The sequence below is a fragment of the Idiotropiscis lumnitzeri genome, chromosome 5 (assembly GCF_059441095.1).
Source record: "Idiotropiscis lumnitzeri isolate Australia: NSW breed Sydney's pygmy pipehorse chromosome 5, RoL_Ilum_1.0, whole genome shotgun sequence".
NCBI lineage: Eukaryota > Metazoa > Chordata > Actinopteri > Syngnathiformes > Syngnathidae > Idiotropiscis > Idiotropiscis lumnitzeri.
The window spans coordinates 29,780,888-29,802,337 of NC_142395.1; the positions used below are offsets into that span (position 1 = coordinate 29,780,888).

At 41.3% G+C, this 21,450-nt stretch overlaps 3 protein-coding genes across 9 annotated transcripts; 2 read left to right on the forward strand and 1 right to left on the reverse strand.

Moving 5' to 3' along the window:
- The first annotated feature begins 370 nt into the window (after nucleotides 1–370).
- On the forward strand, nucleotides 371–5,830 carry LOC148337641 (interleukin-18 receptor accessory protein-like). Its single transcript, XM_088296103.1, has 12 exons — nucleotides 371–462; nucleotides 552–750; nucleotides 1,384–1,537; nucleotides 1,628–1,796; nucleotides 2,179–2,250; nucleotides 2,524–2,653; nucleotides 2,762–2,916; nucleotides 3,524–3,661; nucleotides 4,253–4,339; nucleotides 4,402–4,545; nucleotides 4,623–4,738; nucleotides 5,128–5,830. The coding sequence occupies exons 1-12, from the start codon at nucleotides 375–377 to the stop codon at nucleotides 5,419–5,421; spliced, it is 1,746 nt and encodes a 581-aa protein (XP_088152229.1). The 5' UTR covers nucleotides 371–374; the 3' UTR covers nucleotides 5,422–5,830.
- pcnp (PEST proteolytic signal containing nuclear protein) lies at nucleotides 5,703–10,078 on the reverse strand. 2 transcript variants are annotated; one of them, XM_088296110.1, is made up of 5 exons: nucleotides 9,934–10,078; nucleotides 9,271–9,497; nucleotides 8,314–8,388; nucleotides 7,704–7,759; nucleotides 5,703–6,817 (listed from the first exon to the last, which is right to left on the reverse strand). In XM_088296110.1, exons 1-5 carry the CDS (start codon nucleotides 9,977–9,979, stop codon nucleotides 6,709–6,711), a joined length of 513 nt encoding a protein of 170 aa, XP_088152236.1. In that variant the 5' UTR covers nucleotides 9,980–10,078; the 3' UTR covers nucleotides 5,703–6,708. The 2 variants fall into 2 exon arrangements, with proteins under 2 accessions (XP_088152236.1, XP_088152237.1); XM_088296111.1 differs by having other exon boundaries at nucleotides 9,271–9,448; nucleotides 9,934–10,022.
- stk16 (serine/threonine kinase 16) lies at nucleotides 10,001–18,012 on the forward strand. Of its 6 annotated transcripts, none has more exons than XM_088296105.1 (9): nucleotides 10,001–10,580; nucleotides 10,655–10,721; nucleotides 12,013–12,132; nucleotides 12,244–12,463; nucleotides 12,556–12,689; nucleotides 13,006–13,093; nucleotides 13,980–14,108; nucleotides 14,203–14,324; nucleotides 15,651–18,012. In XM_088296105.1, exons 3-9 carry the CDS (start codon nucleotides 12,047–12,049, stop codon nucleotides 15,787–15,789), a joined length of 918 nt encoding a protein of 305 aa, XP_088152231.1. In that variant the 5' UTR covers nucleotides 10,001–10,580; nucleotides 10,655–10,721; nucleotides 12,013–12,046; the 3' UTR covers nucleotides 15,790–18,012. The 6 variants fall into 6 exon arrangements, with proteins under 6 accessions (XP_088152231.1, XP_088152230.1, XP_088152232.1 ...); XM_088296104.1 differs by having other exon boundaries at nucleotides 10,001–10,511; XM_088296106.1 differs by having other exon boundaries at nucleotides 10,001–10,303.
- The last annotated feature ends 3,438 nt before the right edge of the window (nucleotides 18,013–21,450 follow it).

Here is a 21,450-nt window from a genome sequence, read left to right on the forward strand (position 1 = left end):
TCACCCCAAACTTCGCCACGGGTGATGCGGTCCACGGAGGAGGAGGACCTGCAAACTGTCTTTCTAGAATTTGGAAAGCGCATGCGGTCGAGTCGCGCCAGAAGTGACGCCGTGAGGCCCAAAACGCGGCCTTCGGAGGACAGCTAATTGTGAATTAATTGAGAAGCTCCTCCGCTCCAAAAAAGTTGCAGGGTAGGAAAAAGTGTCAAAATTCTTTTGCAGTTGACGTTCTTGTCGCCGGGCTTGCAACAAGCTCAAAGACTGCGACAATTTCCATGATCTCATTGTCGCCGCCCCAACACAGGAAGCCGCCATCTCGTCCTCTCGCGACCGCCAACCGAAAGCAAGCGCCGCTTTGTCAACATTTCAACAGGATGCAAAGAAGATCTGTGCTGCTCTTTTGGCTCTTTCCTGTTTTCTTGGAAGGATGCTGTGTGAAGCGCCATCCGCATTCCAAAACAGGTGTTCGTTTTGGAGCCAAGTGATTTTTTTTTTTTTTTTTCATTGAAAACTTTTAAGATGAAATCTTTTTTCTGCGCGCGTGTCTCCAGATCCTCGCACGACGACGCCACAGCAGCACTATCGGGTTGTGGAGGGTGAAATGTTTTTGATGCCGTGCACCAACGGCCAGGTGACATGGTTCCAGATTAGCGCAGACGCTGGAGAAAATGGAGGCTTTTATTTTGACTGCGGAAGGGAGTTCCGAATTGAAGCCAAACATTCGGGAAATTACACTTTGTTTACGGCAGGGTAAAGAATGATGCTTATTTTTGTGTGTGGTTGGATTGGAGAAGTTGTTCTCAAAATTTTAATGCCCCCTCCCCAAAAGAAAATACAAGATAATTTCATTCAATTTTATTATCTGTGCGTTTATTAATAAGGAAGTATAAATTTATTTAAAAAAACATCGACATCAGCGTGAAAGCAAATTTCAAAGTTGGCAAACACAAAAAGCCGTGCAATGTCAATTCCGTTCAACTTTTTTATTCATCAAATTTCATGTTTAATGAGAACATTTTCAAATGAAATAACTCGAAATAGTCACGGCGGCTCAATTGCTTTTTGTGTTCAAACTTTTAATCACAATGCATTTGTTAAGAACAGTTTGGGTCTTTCACTGCCGTTGACGGATGTCGATGCCAAAAAGGACATTGAGGAGTTAAAAAGAGAAGTCAACCCAAAATATTTTCTCAACAAAAATGTGTTCTAATGCCGGCTCACGACTTGAAACTTGGCATTCGGATGAACATTGGCTTTGGCGAATATGAGTTACTCAACATAATTCACCCCTTTTTTAGCCAGAGAGAGAGAGCGCTTTGTGTTTTTCCTCGAATTCCCCATGAAATATTTCTTTTTCTTGATGTCTGTGCTGCCCAACGGCAGCCAAATGTTCCTCTACCTCCAGGTGTTGGAAAAACAGCGCCTGTCATGTTACCAGACTGAGGAGGGGAATGTCACGCTGCGTGCGGGTGCAGGAGGAAAAATCCCTTGCCCCGGTTTCGACTGTACAATGAGCACACGCGTCACGTGGTACAAGGTGAGACGTCGTCACTCGGCGGACATGTGCATCCTCTTCAAATCTCGATGAGAACAGAAGGACTCGCTCGGGTGTGCTAATTGTCCTCAGGGTAACAGAAGCATGTCGCAAATGCATCGAGGCTCCTGCGTGAACAACGGCTACTTGCATCTGTGCACGGTTAGCCAACACGACACGGGACGATATTTTTGTGAGAAACACTTCGTGGCTCACGGAGTTCAATGGACCTCCAGGAGGCCTGTTACCGTAACAGCCATACGTAAGTGGCGTCCTTGCGTGAGATTGAATAGAGTTCCACATTTGAAATGAGCGAACATATTATCTTTTCATTTTTTTATAAGTTCTATCCCGCGCTGGGCACTTGAGCCCTTTATTTTTGATTTTCTTGTATTTTTGCCGCTCAGTCGCCCGCCCTCGGGCCGCTCTCTCGGTACTCATCCGGCCTCGACCTTCTGGCCTTATTCATAAAATTCAAAGCAAAGTGGGTTAACGGTTTGGCTTCCCCTCTGCTCTGTCTGTCTGTGGTATTTTTTTCCCTTCAATACGCAGTAACTGTATGATGCGGTGATATTTTAGCTTCATCTATTTGCATTCTTTAAAAAGAATAATAATCATAATAATTGAAGACATGCTTTCATCAGCCTCTGAAGACGTGAGTGACCCTCCAAGGATCACATTCCCTGATGGCGGCACAGCACAGGAAGTGGCGTTGGGTAAGCACGACCAATCCAAATGAAATCATGTCACGACACATTTCGGTGCCGCAACCGGAAAGTAGCATTTAAACCCGCGGCTGGCTGTGCTTTTGATACTTCCGCCTTCTTTACCGTACCTGATTTCATCCAACTCTTGCCACCACCACTTTCACATCACAAATGATCCAGTTATATTGCATTTAATCGTGTTTTAAAGTAGTTAGTAGTGCATCTTTCTCACTGACAAGATGAAGTCTTCTGAATTGTATTGATTTTTTTCTTTTTTCCCAGGGGAGCCTCACACGCTGACATGTCTGGTGCATTTTCCTTTTGAGGTCAACTTTTCACCACAAGTGCAGTGGTACAAAAACGACGGAAACAATGTGCACAACAGAACTCTGCTACACACAGAAAGACAGGAGTGAGTCACTGTCTCCGTGTCATTATCTTTGAAGCTCTTTTGTCACGTTTGCCCATTTCTGCTCAACGAGACAATGTGTTATTTGGCGACATTTTCCCTTTGAATCAGAAAGAAAAGGGTGACATTTGAAGAGTTCAAGGTCACACACAGCGCTGTCATCCAAAAGGTGACGCGTCTTCATCTGAGCCACACATACACGTGCGTGGCCTCAAATTCTGTGAACAGCAGCAGCGTCACAGTCAAGCTCAAGATGAAAATTAAAAGTAGGTTTCTTTGCTTTCATTGTCACGCCGTTGAAATACAAAACTAGTTTCCACTTAACTCATCGTTAACGGGTAGCCGTTTATGGAGGACTGAAAGAGACAAAAATTCAATAATTAAATACACCATGAAATGCTTAATTAAAATTGTCATTAATTAATTAAATGTTTTATTTATTAATTAAAAATGAAATTAAATAAATAAATGTGTTATTAATTCATTAAATTGCCAATGATATGTATAAACAAATCTATATAATAACTTCTGTATTTAATTAATTATTTCTGTATTTATTCAACTAATTAATTTTGACATGACACATTTATTTATTCAATTCCACCGTTAATTAATCAATGAAACAATTAACTAATAACAATTTTAATTAAACATTTCATGGTGTTTTTATTTATTTAATTTGGGCCCTTTCAGTCCACCATGGCTGTTGTCCGATGACTTTGAATGCACGCAATCAAATGTTGCCATCATCAGTATGTCGTTTGCTGGTCGAGTCAATCTTGATTGCGCCACCCCCTAAAAAGTCAAATCGATCATTTTCAGTATTTCACTTTTAATAGAGAATCTACAAAATACTTTTTTTTTGACTCCCAGAGAAATGGCCATCATTGGTTGGTTATCCAATTGCATCGTTGCTGTTGGTTACCGGAGTGGGCATTGTCTTGCGTGTGAAATGGTTGGAATTACAACTCATCTACAAATTACGCTTTCAAAGTGGAAACGTTGATGAAGGTGGGACCTCACGCACGCACGCACGCACGCTCATGCACGCACGCACGCGCGGCAGATGCATCAGTATAATGATCATTTCATATCTAGGTATAGGGGTGTGCCAAAACGGTGAAGAGTCTTAAATTATGTACGTATCCCAGTGTTGGGATGAAACCTCTTATGTCACAATTTGGTCAGTTAAAAAATGTGGGTGTTATTTTTACTTAAGTGTTGAAAATGGCAAATGTTAAATGTTGAACAAAAGTGACGCATTCTGAAAAGTCATCATTTTGGAGGTACTAGAATTGTGCCCGACAACAGCTGTGAGTATTTTGATTGGATCCGCCACATTTGTCGCGTTTTTAAGCAGATACGTGAGTGTGTTAGTCTTTGAAGGGTCGTGTGTAACTCGCAACACAGTCAGAGTTCATTCATCTGTATATTTTGGGGAAAACGTTCTCCAGGGAGTTTAAAACAGTAACAAGAAGTGTGTGTGTGACCACCAAAAACATTTCACAGATTTGTCTTTCAAGGATCACGGCTTAAAGAGCAAGACAGCGTAAGACGCTTCATACTGTACTAAACATCATTTTTTTGTTCCCCTTCCATCAGATGAGAAAGAGTTTGATGTGTTTTTGTCTTTTGTGTGGCCAAGCCCACACGAGGAGGAAGGTTTGACGCTCTCCTCACCATCAGACGGTAGGCGAACATGTTTTCAGGTCGACTGTGGTGGGAGAAAAAGAACAAATCAGTTTTTTCAGATTATCCATCCACACTGGAACCATTCAACTCCGAGCTTGTTCTCGATGGCTCCGGGCCACCCGAGGTGTTGATTCCCATGGTTTTGGAAGAGCTGTGGGGGTATCGCCTCTGTTTGCTGGAGAGGGACGTGCTTCCCGGTGGAGGTCAGACGATCCATTCTTAGGACACGCGCACACCAGCGGGGTTGTGGTTTCCAATGATGTTCATTTTTGCTCGGCAGCGTACGCAGACGATGTGGCGCGTGCAATCCGAAGAAGTCAAATCCTCATTTGTGTTGTGTCTGCTGACTATTTGTCCAACAGCAATGCTGTGTTTGTTCTGGAATCCGGAATTCAGGCAAGTCAAAATCACTTGTCGCATTCCTCAATCATAGAAAAGTTGAACTTTTTAACTATCAGCCACTCGTCTTACACTAAGAATACAAAACAAATTACTCACACGCACGCCAAATATGCGAACCGATTCTTCCCGAGTGACCACAGGTGTTCCCCAAGGATCCGTCCTTGAGCAACTTCTATTCATCACCTACACGGTTCCTGTTAACTGAATTTTCAGCCAATTAAATGTTTCCCACTGCTTTGCACATGACAACGAACTCTGTGTTCCTAGGATGTTCTTGACAGCATGCGGTCATTGTCCAAATACTTCAGGCACATTTGTTTTTGATCATCTTTTTTTATTTATGACAGCAAAATCACTAATTCCTTCCTCTTTTGTCTTCCAAGGTTCTGTTACAGAGCTCTTCTCTTCGAATTCTGCTCATACGGACAAGTAGAAGGTCCACATGTTTCATCCAACCCGAGTCACGTCTGCCCTCGGCGGTCCAAAAAGCCTTGAAGGTGCTACCAAGCCTGGACTGGAATTTGAGACAAACTCAAAGAGCCAAGGGCAAATTCTGGAGTTCTCTGAAGAAGGCCTTACCCAAGCACAAAGTAAGACGTGTCACTCGAGTCATCTCACACGGCCGTTTTGGACACGACAATCCCAAAAGCCAAAAGTCAGGAAAAGGGATGAAGTGATGGAAATGTTTTCAGAACGAATTTCACTACGATGACTTCAAGTTGAGTACTCAAGTAATGTTCCTCAATAATTACATGCTGCAGTTATGATGAAAATGTCTTATTTGAAGTCAATCTTGTGGAAATGTTCGGCATCTGCCGTACTGATCTCGGTGTCGTAGTCTCAGAGGAAGTTCGAGTACATCCGCAAGAGGCATCGATCAACATGCAGCCCAACAGGAAAAATGTATTCAACTTTTCATGTGAGTGCTCGTGTTTGCAATTGTTCTGGAACACAAAAACATCTTCCAAAATGTTTATTGGACGGTCTGTTTAAACAACGTCAATTCTGAAAATCTAACGTTATATTCTTGATTTCAAAGTTGCAGGGAACGCAAATGAGAGCATTAAAAGCAAAACGCACATCTTAACTTCATGATTTATGTTGTTCATCCTCTTTGTCTTTTTTTCTGGAACTCCGTGTCTATAAGTAGGGTTTACCGCTTGCATGTTATTTTATTTTATTTAGGGGCGGATATTTGTATGGCTTCACACTTGTAACATGACATTTCCCTTTTGGGGTGACCAATACAATGAGAGAGACAGTCCACGTGGAGTTTCTTGAAGTGATAAAACGCCAACTACACGACAGGAGGGGGAGGTGGGGAGATAAGATGGCACAGCTGTCCAAAAAAAAAAAATCTTTCACAGTCACTCTTGGTTTACGACAAATTGATCTAAGGATTAGGGCTGCAAAATTTTGGACATCTTCAATGTCGGCAACTTTCCATAGCAATTAATGCGATGCGAATAAACCAATAATTCACTAAATTAAAGGTTGGTATCGAGGCGCCATAGCGGCAGTTTACGAGCTTTGGCAGTCACAAGCCATCTCTTTCGCCAAATCGCTGTCAACTCCACATGGAAAGTCACCGCAAATGTGCCGGCCTTTTACAATCCTATGACGACAAACACACTTGTATTTACATGTATGCACAAAATGTTTTCAAAGGTAAAGTACACCTCGCCAGCTATGCGGACGCAAAATCAGGACGAACTTTTCTTAATTGGCCACTTTAGACGTAATGTGCAGCAAATGTTCGACGTTTGCCGTGTTTCTAAATGCACAGCACGCAGCTGTAAGCTCAGAAATCCAAGAACACTTAAAAAGGCCTAAAGTATGTTTCGTATTCCACCTTCAGAGTGGAGGCTCCGATAATTTAAGCCTTTCTAGAGATCTCAGGTGTGCCTTAAGTGTGACTAAAGAAGCCACGAGTGGCCCAAAAAAAAAAAAAGGTTTTTGTTTCACTATTTCTCTGTGTGCGCCTTCAGCTTCTTCTCCCAAAGTTTTTGATTATCAGAGAAGCCTTGCTTGCCCTTGTTGAAGGAGTTCGGTCCTGCCGATGTTGGCGTCTCCCTAAAAAAGATTTCAGATAATTAACTTGATAAATGCTGATTGGATTTCACAACAATAAATAAATAATGTCAGGATCGAGGCTCTTGAGGACCAGAGTTTGAGGGAGTCCTCATACCACACTTGGAGAATGACTGGCAGAAGAAGAATTTAAAAGGTACCCCAAACACTGATCCTAAAACAATGTATTGTTTCAAATTCATCTTACAACACTGACGTTAAAAAGGCTCACAAATATATTTGTTTATGAAAAAATGCACATGACGACTGTGTGTAACGAATTAAAAACAGTTCCTCCTCGAACATGCAAAACTTGTGTCTCAGTCACTTCAGCAAAGTTCCTGAGCTATCCTCTTAGGCAGGGCTTTCAAAAGTAACACAAAAACTCCAGCAGTTGATTTTTCCGCAGGAAAAAAAAAACGTGAAAGGGTGACTATTTTGAGCACTGTGTTCTTTAACTTGAACTTGAATTTGCCATGCAGGCAGTGTTTCTGGAAAGTAGTACTTGTTAGAGCTCAGCTTTCAGGATAATGTCCACAACTAGTACGTAACATTACGAGTAAAAATACACATGCAGTGAATAGCCGGGTAACGATTCGCTGGGGTCAGGAAGCCAGCCGTGCCAGAAATGGCAAAAATCTGCCTACCGATGCCACAAAATGGAAGTGAAGCACGACTTTGTCTAAATGGAACTCTTCAATTCACTTCAACATAGGTCCTTGGCATCAAGATGCAACAACGTGGCAGTAAAGCACGACCTTTGTCTGGATGCAGCTCCTCAATTCCTTTTCACGTCATTTAAGTGGCAGCAAGAGGCCACAAATACTTTTATGAGGGAAGTTTCCTGGCGTGTTGAAAAGGAAAGAAAAGAACGTAGCTGTGAACGTACCTGCCGATGTTTTTCATCCTCATTTTTGCCTCTGGCGGCATCTCTTCCGGCTCGCTCTGCAAGGTGAGAACATTTGATTCATCGGCACATTTAAATCGGACCTCTTTGGGCAAGTGAGCGCCATACTTGCAGACGCGGTTTCTGTACGTAGACAGACACGTCAACATGAACGGCCGTGTGCGTATATGTGTGGACCGTTGGGGGAACGTGTTTTTAGAACTGCAGACACGTCTTAAAGAATATTTATCTAAAAAAACAATCGGCTCCATCTCCTTACTGCGCTGAGTCATATCAAATCAGTGACCTCACCATTCCTTAATTATATTGCATTTCAAAACTTAACAAGCGGAAAAAAAATATTATTTAGGAGGACCTTGCTATCCCAATGTTTTGCAGAGGACAGGAGACAGGTTTAATGATGGTACAACTCTCCACGCTTGGGAGAAGTGGCTCTCATCACTTTTGAGGGTTTTGGAATTCAGGATTCATATCGTATTAGTTCCATTCTGTTAATCAATTCACTTTCCATTCATGAGTGTCTAGTTAGTAAAAAAAAAAAACATTTTTAAAAAGTGTAGCTGTCTAACGTTTCTTCTATTCCAGTACTTACATCATCATCCTCGTTGAAAACTGATGCCAGTCCAAGCTTTTTGGGAGGGGCTGTTGGTACAGGCTCTTTAGGTTTCTAAGGCAACAGAGGGAAAATGAAATGTTACAGCACAACACATTATTTTGGGCTTTCCTCAACTCCATATTGCTTGCCCTCATTTAGGTGACGAGTGAGCAAAGCCTATATGCTAGCTGACAAACTTCTTGGACAAGAAAACACTCCCAAAGATTCTCGCTTTGTTTCAGGTACCGTACATTGACGGCTGGACTTTGCTCAACCTTAAATCCTGCGCTGGGAAATGAAAGTCCAAATGCTCTATTACTGTACTTGGGTAGATTTTTCTGGAGTATTTCTTTTCCTGAAAATATAATTTGACTCCCTTCCTTGAAAACATCACCCACAATTTTTTTTAAACCTCTGCAGATGATGAAAAAGAAGAATGTACACATATAAAGACAACCGCTGTTAAGATTTTGATTGATGGATTGCGATTTCAGATTCTTATAAAGTGAGATGAAAACTGGGAGAGCAGCAACGCTAAAGATCTTGAACCACGGAGAGTTAACGATGACAAATTTGGAGAAGCAAGATATTCTCCAATCTATGGGCGTCTTCAAGATAAATGTATGTTGTTGTTGTCAGCTAGTGATTCGTGGCCAATATGGTGTGACTTGTGCCCACCCCCCCCAAAAAATGTGTTTAAATCTGAAAAAAAAAATACTAGAAAGTGTATTTTGTTTACATGGGCAGGTGTACTTCTACTTACGTATAGATTGTCTACTTTTGGCATTTTTGGGGGGAAACAATAAAAAATTGCCAGAGCAACCCAAAGAAAACATGCAAACTCCACACGGAAAGGCTGAAGCGCAAATGTAAACCACAAATCTCAGAATGCCCCCCAGAAGGTGAGGCGGCCCCTCTCGACCAATAACCCAATCAAAGACCAAACCGACTCACATTTGCTCCAAGCTTGATCAATATGGGATTGGATTTTTTCCCCGCGTTGCTGCTCATGCCGAAGCCTATTTTGGAGGCTTTGCGTGGCGCTGGAGGCTCTGCCAGGGTTTCGTCTTCATCCTCGGATGAAAGATGCTGGGATGTGCGTTTGAGTTTGCTCGCTCCTCCGCCCCCCGTGCTACAAGAGACAGGCTTAGTTTTCACTCTGCCTCCCTCCTCCAGCGGCCCTGCTTGAGGCAAGACAACTCGCCAAGGTGAACAACGGTTTTGTTACAAAGAGCTAAGTAACATTACCTGCACGGCTATGTTTGTAGCCACCAAATGTGACACACGGAATGCTCCAATTGAGTTCATGCGTGCACTGCCCATCTTGAGATATGTTCACAAATTGCTTCGAGTCTAAACACATCTACTCATCTTTAATACATTGTCACCACTTGTAAACATAGCGCGTAAGCACAATTATATACGTTGATTAATAGCGGTTTTGTTTTTCAACGTAATTTCAACCTACGACAAAGCTTGGCTCTTTACATTTTAGGAAGGGCTCCACAAGACGAATTTTTGTCCTAATTTGGGAATATGAGCAGCAATTTAGACAAATGTGAAACTAAAAGGCGCGTTTAAGATAAGTTAAAGTGATTCAAATAGCACAGATATCACCTCCATCGTCGCGGTGGTCTCTCCTGTTACGTTCGAGGTTCGCCATTTTGAACGAATGGTCGAGTGGAGTGGACTGCAGCTGCTTCGTTGTCTTCTTCTTCTTCGCTTTACTTTCGATTCTGTGCGTTAGCACCGCCAACCTAGAAGAAGAAATGTAGTCTTTAGATAAACAAATCCATCCACTTGTTTGACGAACTGAATTCAATCGGCAGTGGTAAAAGTGCTGACTGTCTTTGTCGCTTGCGACCTCTAAATTTTAAATTCCCCATAATTTGAAATTCTGAACTCAAAATGTATCAATTTGCCGTATAATGTCAGTAGTTTTACGATTAATCATTAATGTTTCAGCGTAAAGGGAAAGTGTATTTTTGTACGTGTACTCGATTTTGCAGATGCAGATTTCGCCCTCTGGCCTCTCTGATTTTGTTGTTTATGTTTAGTGCGTATGATTAGATTATTTTAAAACTGTTGGTACCAGTGATATGCACAATTAAACAGTGCACAATTCGTGCCCAGTTTTTCTTCTTTGTAACACCTACTAGCAAAGTTGTTCTACTAGTGAGGTAAAGATCGTACAGGTAAATTATGCTCATGGATGTAAAAGACAGCTTTACGTAAACTTGTGCTCACTCGCTCACCCGGCCGAGGTGCAGTTACATAGTTTGGCCATCGGTTGTCATGTTGGCGCTCGTATAACGTTTTACTCTCTTGTTTACTACAGAAGAACAATTACTGTCCGTGACGTCAGAAAACCGGAACGGGGGAAGCCCGGTGATGTTAACCAACAGGTAAGCTTCCATTACTTCACATTTGCACATCATTTCACGCAATCATCAGGTAACAAATGACTAAAAACCTTTTACATCCATGGTGTTGGCGTTTTGTAAAGGTTGTTTTATGTTTACATCAGGTGCCGGTGCCATGTGGAGACAATTGTGTCCCTAGTTCTGTAAATACAATTTTAGACTTTACATCCACCTGGTGACCACGTAATATTTTTTCGTTTACCTATTTAACTGCGATAAGATGTCAAACTATGACCTTATCCACGTGATGCCGAGCAGTTGCCCCAATACGCTTGACCGTGTTAGGTTACATTTGGTAGAAATTTTGTCAATGCAATCATAAAAATGTTAAATTTAATTTTTCACTTACTAATCACCTGGCGGGCAAGCAAGGCATTCTCTGTTGACCCAAACACGGCCAGAAGAGAAGATAGGACCACATACTTCCTAACCAGATGTAGGACAAAAATGCCACCTTAAACAATGTAGAGTCGCTGAGTATATTAAATTTTTCATAATACATGACTCATTGCACGTATAAAAGAACCAGTCTTCAACAACAAAAGTCTTGAACATTAAAAAAAAAAAAAGTAAAAATATAACAAAAAAAATACATAGGTGAATACCCAGGTGCCTTGTTGCAAGTATGCGGGGGTCCTCTGTAGTAGATGCATCTTTATAATTTCTTCACTCCCCAAAAAAACTAATTTATTTATTTATTTTTTAAATTAATCGTGGGACCACACAGAGTGAGGTCCACTGGCCGCCGCTTGTCCATCGCTGATTTAATCTGTCTAGGGCCTTCAAAATCAGATGTGTTGGATGACGTCATTTTAATTATGTTCGCAATGGACATGTTTTGGAAACCAATCTGATTTGAAACTCGCTTTAAAGGAGCATCGAGCTGGCCCAACAATAGCGACAGTTTTTATTCCGTCCTCTGATAAGTTTGTGAGAGCAAGTCAAGTTCGATGAGCATAACACATCTGTAATGATTTAATTTCAACATTTTTGTCACGTCATTCTATAAATATTGATTGTGAATAGCTTCTGTTATGATTACGTAACACAGCTGTTACATTGCATGTTCGTGTTTAATTGAAGGTTTGTATAATTACAACGTGATAGTGATGCTATTAAGAATTGGATTATGAAGTCTAAAGACCCAGGTACTAAATGGACTGCCGTGCCCACCCGCCTCTGCAAAACACCATCACTATCCTTGTGCAAAATTTTATTGAATGAATTGTGTTCATCTCCATCCCTCTAATGGGCTTGCTTTTTATTTCCACAGGCTACATTTGAAATAATGTAACGTTTCAGTCGAGATGGGGCAGACTATGTGCATCTGCTCCCGTGGAACCATCACCATTGATAACAAAAAATACTACTTCTTGCAGAAACTTGATGAGGGGTAAGATAAGTCGTATGGTACATTTTCGACTGCGTTGGTATTGTAACTTTTTTTTCCCTCAAAAGTCCCCTTTCAACAAAATAAAGAATTATTCTTCATTTCTCTCTCCAGTGGTTTCAGCTATGTGGACCTTGTTGAGGGAGTAAAGGATGGTCGCTTCTATGCCTTGAAGAGGATCCTGTGTCATGATCGAGAAGGCCGCCAGGACGCCCAGACGGAAGTGGAGATGCATCAGATGTTTAATCACCCCAATATACTTAGCCTGGTGGCGCACACCTTTGTTGAGCGCAACGGGAAGAGCGAAGCCTGGCTGCTTCTGCCTTACATAAGAGTAAGTTGCTTCTACTTTTTTTTAACCATCCGTTAAACACTGTGATGCTCTTACTGTCTGTTTGTGAAAAAAAAAAAAAAAAAAAACATCAGAAGGGAAGCCTATGGTCAGTTCTGGAGAAGCTTCGAGAAAATGGGAGCTACATGCCTGAACAACAGATTTTAAAAATCTTTCGTGGGATCTGTTCGGGACTCAAGGCCATCCATGACAAAGGTTACGCTCACCGGTAAGAACTTTTAATACAAGCATGCAACCAAATACAGTGCTACATTGACTTAAGAATTTAATTTTTTTGGGGGGGGCCAAGCTCTCAACTCAATTTACCAAAATGAAATTTCCCCATTGAAATGCCATTCCATGCAACATACGACATATTATTGTAAAGAAAATAGTGAGTGACGTCAGGATCTGCTTTACTTGGGTTTCGCATTTGGTGAATTTGGTGTTCCTGGGAACCCTGTTCAGGTTACTACTGTAATCTTTTATTTTGGTCTCCTAATGAATAAGACATGAATACAAATCATCGTCATGTGTTTGGTCAGAGATCTTAAACCTACGAATGTGCTTCTCAACGAGGATGACAGCCCCGTTCTGATGGATTTGGGCTCTATGTACAGAGCCCGCGTTGAGGTAAGAGTCTTTTTGCGTTTGCAATATTTCTGAGTAGAATTGATGAACACATCCCAAAGCACACTTCATTTCCCTAATTTAAGAAACTGCTGGCTTGTTTGTGACCCGTCTTGACAGACCGGTTGGATGAGGTCACTTGCTCCATACTGCGAATATTGTCTTGCGTTTTAAAAGTGACTGCATCCACTAACAATAAGTAGCAAGTTTTGGATTGAAAGTTATGATAAGCATTTGTATATGATGATTTTTTTTTTTTACGTATCACATTTTTTTGCACATGAGTCACTTGATTTTTTTAAAATTTATTTATTTATTTTTTTAGTAATTTAAATTGTGTGACGGCATCCCAGAAGACTTGTTCTGGAAGAAGACAGCAACAATTGCCACACTGTGCTGAAATGAGCAAGAGGCAACGAAATGCGTTTTGTGATAGTTGCGTTACGGCATGACTCCTTCTTGTGACTCGCTCCAAGTCAACCCAGAGCTCATTCACAAGCTCCAAAATCGTATTGCTGAATTTCTTTCGAAACGTCGTTGGGATTTTAAAAAAGTTTCAACTGGCCGAAAATAGCCCTTCTCTCCGTTGCCTCTCATTTTTTCCCACCTCCTCCTCGCCACAATAACAGTTAACGGTGCGCACACCAGTGCTGGTTTGCACTTAGCTCTCCGATTTGGTATCCCATCCCCTGTCCCAGTATTTTGGGCGTCCCGATTGAGACGAGCATTTTGCCCGTTTGGCAAATGCAATGTTTGTCCGATTAGGAGAGCAGCTTCCACGTCGGTTTGTCTGCACTGGTGGGAGTTTTCTGGAAGTGTTGCTCGTTTTTCTTTTAGTGAAATCAGACCCATAGTTGACTTTGTTTCCACACTTGGGGCTCAATTCCAGGTCCGGGGATCCAGAGAAGCAATGACGTTACAAGATTGGGCTGCTCAGCGATGCACCATTTCCTACCGTGCGCCTGAGCTCTTCAACGTGGAGAGCTACTGTGTCATTGATGAGCGCACCGATATTTGGGTAAATGCTGATATTTGGTGTCTAATTGGTGATTCTTATTCACCGTAGTGACATTGACAAAGACTTCCTCTCTTTTATGATGCTTCTCATCCAGTCACTGGGCTGCGTATTATACGGCATGATGATGCTGGAGGGACCCTACGACCTCGTGTTTCAAAGAGGCGACAGCGTCGCCTTGGCCGTCCAGAACCCGGTGATCATCCCGCAGCCCTGCAGGTGAGTTGTCGTTACAGTTAACACCGGGCTTGTAATTGGTCGACACTATGATTTGATTAAAAAAACAAAACAAAAAAAAAAACACATTAAAGTCTATCACTGTTGCGTGTTGCCGGAGGTTGGAAATCTAAAAAACTCCTCGATGGATGGATGGTTTTACAAATGCATACTTGAGATTGTGAGGTATCACTGCGTGTTCTGACCTAGTGGCGTTGCAGTAGTTAGCGATCAAAGAGTGCCGACCTTCTGCGCATGTGAGGAAGGAAGAAATATGTTGAGCAAGACATTTGACCTCGTCCCTCGTGTGCAACTGAGTCGGCGTTTGCCAAGACTGACGTCGGTCCAAATAACCTTGTAAGATGTCGCCGAAAAACGGTCGCCGTGTTGAGCAATTCGCTGACAATTGTGTTCTACCGCAAACTTTGCAACTCCAGCACGTCGGGCGCGAAAGAAAAGATTCTCGCGGAGTTTAGCGAACACGCACTTTAGCATTGACAAAGCAAATAAACGTTGGCGAGACATCCCAAACGCCACCATCATCTCCATTACTTGAGCGAGCGGCTAAACGTTTTCCGGATGCTCAACGTCGTAGTTACATCAGCGATCACGTGTGTCGTATGCTGAGAAATGTTTCGAAAACTAACTGTCAAAATATGGCGGCTGCATTTTTGTTGTCACTTGAATTGTCGATGCAAGAACTCGCTATTTCTCTGAACGTCCATGTTAGGATTGTCCCCAAATTCCATTTTGTGGAGTGACATTTTTGGCACCAACCAAAGAGGACTTTTTTTCATTCTGATTGCTGTGCTAGTCTAGTTCGTGCTGTGCCTCAAAATGTCGTCATGGAGTAATAGGAGATATTTAAGTGACATCCGTGTTCATAAAAATCAGTAAAAACACCCAAAGTATAAATCCTCAGTAAAATTCTGTAATTTTTAATAGGGGACAAATAATATCTGCCTTTGAGTACTACTTGTTACATGATCTGTTTAAATGTGTTGCTTCACCATCTGTGTTCAATTCCCAGTTTGCTGCTAATCGCTAGCGTTTTCCCTACGTGTTAGCATTACGCTAAACAGACATTTTCTTTGTTTTATATTGTCTTTCACAGCTTGAAGCCCTTTTTTGACCGTTTGCTGTCGTTTTTTTGTGAAGTTAGTTGAATTGAATTCACCGCCACTGTCATATTTCAAGCTTGAGCTCAAAACTAAATGACGGCTTGTATATCCAGAAACTTATAAATCGGGTGACTCTTATCTGAAGGCATCCCTGTTGTGCAATGTCATGTTCCCTCCATGATTCACTGTTTGTGTGTGTGTCCAACAGTTACTCGGAGGGGCTGCAGTTACTGCTGAGCTCCATAATGGTGTCCAACGCCCAGGAGAGACCGAACATCAGCTGGGTACTTGAGCAGGTACAGGACTTGCAGAGTTGCAGCCCAAACACCCAAACCAATTCGGTCTGAAAGGACGTTTGCACACGTTAGAGGAACGGCTCAACTGGAAATCCTTAATTTATTAACGAATGTAAAGGTGAAATAAGATGACCTTTGTCTTAGTCTGGGAAGTTCGGCTACTTTTTAACTTTTGAATAATTTGTTGCTTTGCCACACAACGTGTGCGATGCAGATCCGTTTAGAATATCCTTAAAATGCATTAAATAGAATCTCCATTCCGCGCTTTTTGCTTCCCATTGTATTCGTGCGTTTTTCTTACGTGCCTTATGCTCAAATGAGGTTGTGAGAAGCTCAAAATTCAAAGTAGCGCTAGAAGTTGTCCTTCTGTCTGAATTTATTTGCAGGCCTCCAATAGCTAAACGATAATCAATATTTGTATTATTGATGTTAATGTGCTTTTTTAAATCCTGACAAAATCAGAAAGCTTCATATATGTAAGTTGAAAATCAAATTTCCCAACAGGAAAAAAATACAGATTAATTCCTGACGGCTTATAATCATCGAATGTTCTTGAAAGTACTCCGAATGATGTGCCAAAAGAAAGAGGTTAGATTGGATATCTTGTTTTTTAATTTCTTAGTTATGATGTGAAACATGAAGTGTTTGCACATGTGTACTATAATAAGTACAACATTCTCAGCCGTCTTTGCAACTACAATTCAGTAAGTCGCAGCTCCTTTTTGCAATTCCGCTTGTGACCACACGGCGGCGCTCCATCATCACAGGCGTGTTGGGACTCTTCCACAGTTCACAAAGTACGCTTTTAATCATTTTCAGAATGACCTTTTAACTGTCATTTCAACATCATACAACAACATTCCCACACACGCGTTCCTATTCAGTGCATGCTTGCATTCAGGTGTGACTTTTCTACGCTTTTGTTCTCTCGGGGCTTGTCTTCAATGGGCCTCGTAGTCACGCTTAATAGATTCTAATGCTACTTGTTGTTGTTGTTGTTTTTCATTTCTGATTGCATAATGTTTTGTATTATTTGACGTTACAACCTGGCCTTGTTTGTGAATTAATTGGCACTCTGGTTCACTACGTGTTTGAAAGTGAATGTTTAATAATCCTGTAATGAAAACCATGAAAAGTGTGCGCTCTTTATGGGGAATGATATCAAACTACTACGATCAGTCATTCAATTGTACATTTTGTTCAATATCATTAAACACAATGATGGATGCTTTGCTGTTTCCTCGGTGTACATGTAAAAAAACAAATAAAATGACACAATTGAATGACATGCAATACACGAGTACACATGCAGGCAAAATAATTTGAAGAAATTTCAGCCATTGTCACCGAAACATCTTAAAACTGACAGAAATTGTTACAAAGAAACATTGACTGAAAACAATCTATTGAATTTTTGTGGCCCAACTGCATCATTTTAAAAGTAAATCTTGTCCAAGTATGATACTTCTTCTTTTCCTTTCGGCTTCTCCCCTTCACTTAATAATAATAATAATAATAATATTCCCTTTATTAGTCCCACAATGAGGAAATTCGAGATTCGAACCCAGGCCTCCTGGGGAGACGCGGCGCCTTAGACCACTCGGCCATCCTGGCAGCCTTTTTATTTTATTTTATTTTTTTTAATTATTTTATTTTTTTTAAACTTTGAAACCTTTGAGGTGAATGCTGCAATCCATCAGAGGATTTTGTTCACCTATCCGGAAGTATTTTGTCCCACTCCGCAAAAGCAAACTTCCTACTTTTGCAGGTTTGAATGATGCCTTCTGTAGACGCCATGTTCGGCTTCTTCATTCGGATTTAGATCAGTCTACTTTAGAATTGTGCCGCGTTTTTCCCTCAGTCATGCTTGGCTATTTTTCCATGAATGGAGGCCCAGCTTTCTGAAACGGGCCAGCACATTTCTTTCTGGAACGCCTCGATAGTCTTAAGAATGGTCAGTGCTGGGACGAAATTGACACGCCTTCATGTTTCACAGCAGGTGCGGTGATCTTTTCTCTGTGCTTCATGTTTGCTTGTGCAAACATTGAGCTGATGTGAAAAAGCAAATCCCGTCTTTTCGGTTGCAACGTTTTCCAATGTGGATTTTTCTTTCTTTAACGGAGGAAAGCCCACAATTTTGCTTGTGTGTGTATAAATATATACTGAGATATGTATTTATTTATTTCAACAAATGTTCTATTGGACCTTTTGTTCATGTACAAAAGCACTCACAAAATGTATCTGGAGAAAATCTAATCAAAATGGTAGTAAAAAAAAAAAAAATGTTATAAACTTCAGCCCGTTTTTCATTCATTATGAAAAATAAAACAAGTTTTAAAAAAATTGCTTCCACAAAGATAACACTGTCATAGTTACATTTTTAAGAATTTATGTGATGATAATTTTTCTCAGTCGTATAAAACTACACAAAGCGTTGTTTTTAATATTGAGCCATCTTGCAAAGTTAAATCAGTTAATGAAATAATTCCAAACACCTCGCAGATGCAAATGCAGCACTTTTTTTGTCTCGATTCAACACTTGAAATGAACTGATCAATCATCACTTTACATCATCAGCCTGTATTTGTGTGTGTGCGCTCGTGTGCGTGCTTGCGCACGTGTGCGTGTTGCACTCAATTCTGCACCTAGCGATCAGAAACACTGAACCCTCAAAATGGGAAATGTCCACCTAACATATGGTGGAATCAATTACGTTAAGAGTAAATGGGCAAAAATGCGAGTTTAGCAAATTTAAACTTGGTAGCGTATAACATAAATCTTCCTGCAGGGTTTTTGTCATATTGCTTTGGTCTTGAATGAATCGTGCCCTTTTTATGACTCACCTCAGATTTGTTTTGGTGCGCACAAAAATGAAACTGGCGCCTGCAGCAGGATTTATAACCGTCACATCCAAACAGATCAGTCAGATGTCACTCTTCTACATTTACATTCCAAGGCACAAACACACACGAATGACAAGTCATAAATGAGCAGCTGTAAAAAAAAAAGAAATGCTAATTAGTATTTACGGTGCATGTGTTTTTATTATTTACAAACATTAGAATTCATTGCACTTGAAATAATCACATGACAGATGATACTTTCCCTAGGTGCTCCCACCAACCCCCCCAGTGTCCCCCGGGCCCCACTTTAGCCCCCTCACACACACATTTATATATTTGCTATCAATTGCCGGCATAAAAAAATGATGTCATACAATACAAGCGCAAGATCAACTTCAACGGAATTTTTCACATTATCCACTTAATCTGAGTTTGCGTTTCATTTGCGCAACTTGCGCACAATAAACCATCCACGGGGTTTTTTGATTTGCCATGAATCAATTAGTGAGATATTTAATTAGCAAAGCATTATGGGTCAGTGCTGAACCGTCTCCTTAAATCAGGGGTGCCAAACTCAAATACACAGTGGGCCGGAAAGTAACATTGAATTTTTTTAAAAAACAATATAACTGCAGATTTTTTTTATTTATTTTGAAAAACTGTATTCTAAGTGGTTGTATTAATACAATACAATGTTTAGTTTTAAAAATGACTTATCATATAGAATGTCAAATGTTATCGTAGTCATTTGGTATCGCCTGACGGGCCAAATATGATTACACTGCGGGCCAAATTTAGCCCGCAAGCCGATTCTTGGGATGTGTTGCAGGTGTGAGTTTCCCAGTCCATTCAATTCCCCCCCAAAAAATGTTGTGAGACCTCTAAAAAGTTTGGTCCAAATAGAATCTGCCATGTATTGAATGTTTTATTTGCAAGGACCCCCAACTTGGGCTGTCACTCGCATCCAAATGAGCCTTGGCTGCGGCTAAAAGAGGAGAAATATGGCCATTACGTCTGCACCGCTGAGTGGATGATTTACAATGTGTTTTTTTTTTCCCTTCCACACGGACGCTTTCCCCTCACTCACTCATTGGTGGGTGTGTTTGGGTTCAAATGCATAATGAGTTCATTAAGTGGGATTGGCGTAATCACCAAAGGTATTGCCTTAATTACTGGATGAGGGCCAGAGTGATCCATCCTCGGCCAGATCGGCAAGCCACCCTGTCCTCTGAGCTGGCTAATTTAATTAAGTGTACAAAATGCTGCACCCTAACGTCACCCTCGGGGGCAATTATGGCAGCGGCGATTGAAATCCTTCCGGCGGGGGTATTTGACTTACTGGCAGGAGATTGCCTGTGTCAGTTAGCTGATTGCATTGATTATATTGATTTGTAACAGCTTTTCGGGTCATTTCATCTGCAAAGGTGAGAGCGACACGCTGGCCCGGGGACGCTTTTATTTATTTATTCTTGCTTTCTTTATTTAGACGCCAGACTCTTTTGCCAAGTGATTAGACAGAATGGACCTCCACAATAAGTCTTTTGAAGCGGTCGTTGGGCTGGCTGGGCGGGACTTTTTTTTTCTGCTGTATCGGGTCAGAACGGGTCGAATGTTGTTGAGAATTCTTTTAAAGGCACAGCAATTATTGAACTTGGACTCCAACTGGATGTGAACCTCATCTTCAGACGGACGTTTTCATTTTGTTTTAGTTGACATAGTTTGTGATGATTAAGTAACTTCAACAATCGAGCAATCTACTTCATTCAAACCACACTTTTGCCATGACTTCAATCGAGTTAATATCATGAAATCTCCAAAGTCTGTGATATGTTCTTCATTTCAAAATAATGAGCTTGTCCCCGTTCTCTTTGGGCTGGTACACCCGCAACTGGTGTACCGACCGCCACTTGACCCTTTTTTGACGGTCAGTCCCCCAGACGCGACCTAGCTACCCTTTTTTTTTTCTTTTTTTAATTTGTCACCCTCACTACCTAAAGCCGCAAAAATGGACTTCCCCGCTCTGGTCATCATCTGGTCTTAAATTACAGTTCAATGTAAACCGAAAACAGTAAAGTTTTCTACAATTTCAAAAGAAAGGAAACGTTAAACTTTTGCTTATCTTTGTTTTATACTTTAAACAAAAAGTTGCATCGAGCTCTCAGGGTCTGCAGCATTTTGTATGAAGTTAATAAACCTTACAAATAATTATTTCCCTGATGTTTCGAACGAATTATAATTGGATGTTACATTTTTTTTTTAAAATATGACCAATGCTGATGTTGCTTTAAAAGATCAAATGAGCACATTTGATCTTTTGCCACCCAGAAGAACGTGAATTGTTCTCACGTTTGCATATTATCATTTTGTCAAAGTTGGTGCGGCGATGACTTTCCTACGGTCTGTTGTTGCCAATTAAAAAGTGAAGCGCGACCCAGCAGACTGTTTTTTAATGCGGGCCTTTCACCTTTTGCTGAGTGTGGCAAAGGCAAAAGGAGGCTAATAGTTTGATGAGCTGTTCATCAGCTCTGATTAAGCGCATCACATGACAAGCTCATCCTGGAGCGGCTTGCTCATTAACCATGACCAAAGAAGAGCAAATTAGCTGATTAAACATGTCCGCGGCCAACAAGTGGCAAGCGGGCGCCGGAGGGGGAGGAGCTTCATGAGTGATGGATGAGGAGGCCCGCTTACGGCGCTCGCCAGGAAACTTGTCACTGAATGAGTGAAGTGTCTTCATCCATTTGGATCTATTAGCGTGTCAATAAGAGAGGATGGCGCTCGAGGGAGGGCAACACCATGCGGGGAGGAGAGGAGCGCAAAAGAGCAAAAAAAAAAAAAAAAAAAGCCATCTGCAGACGACAAGCGTTGT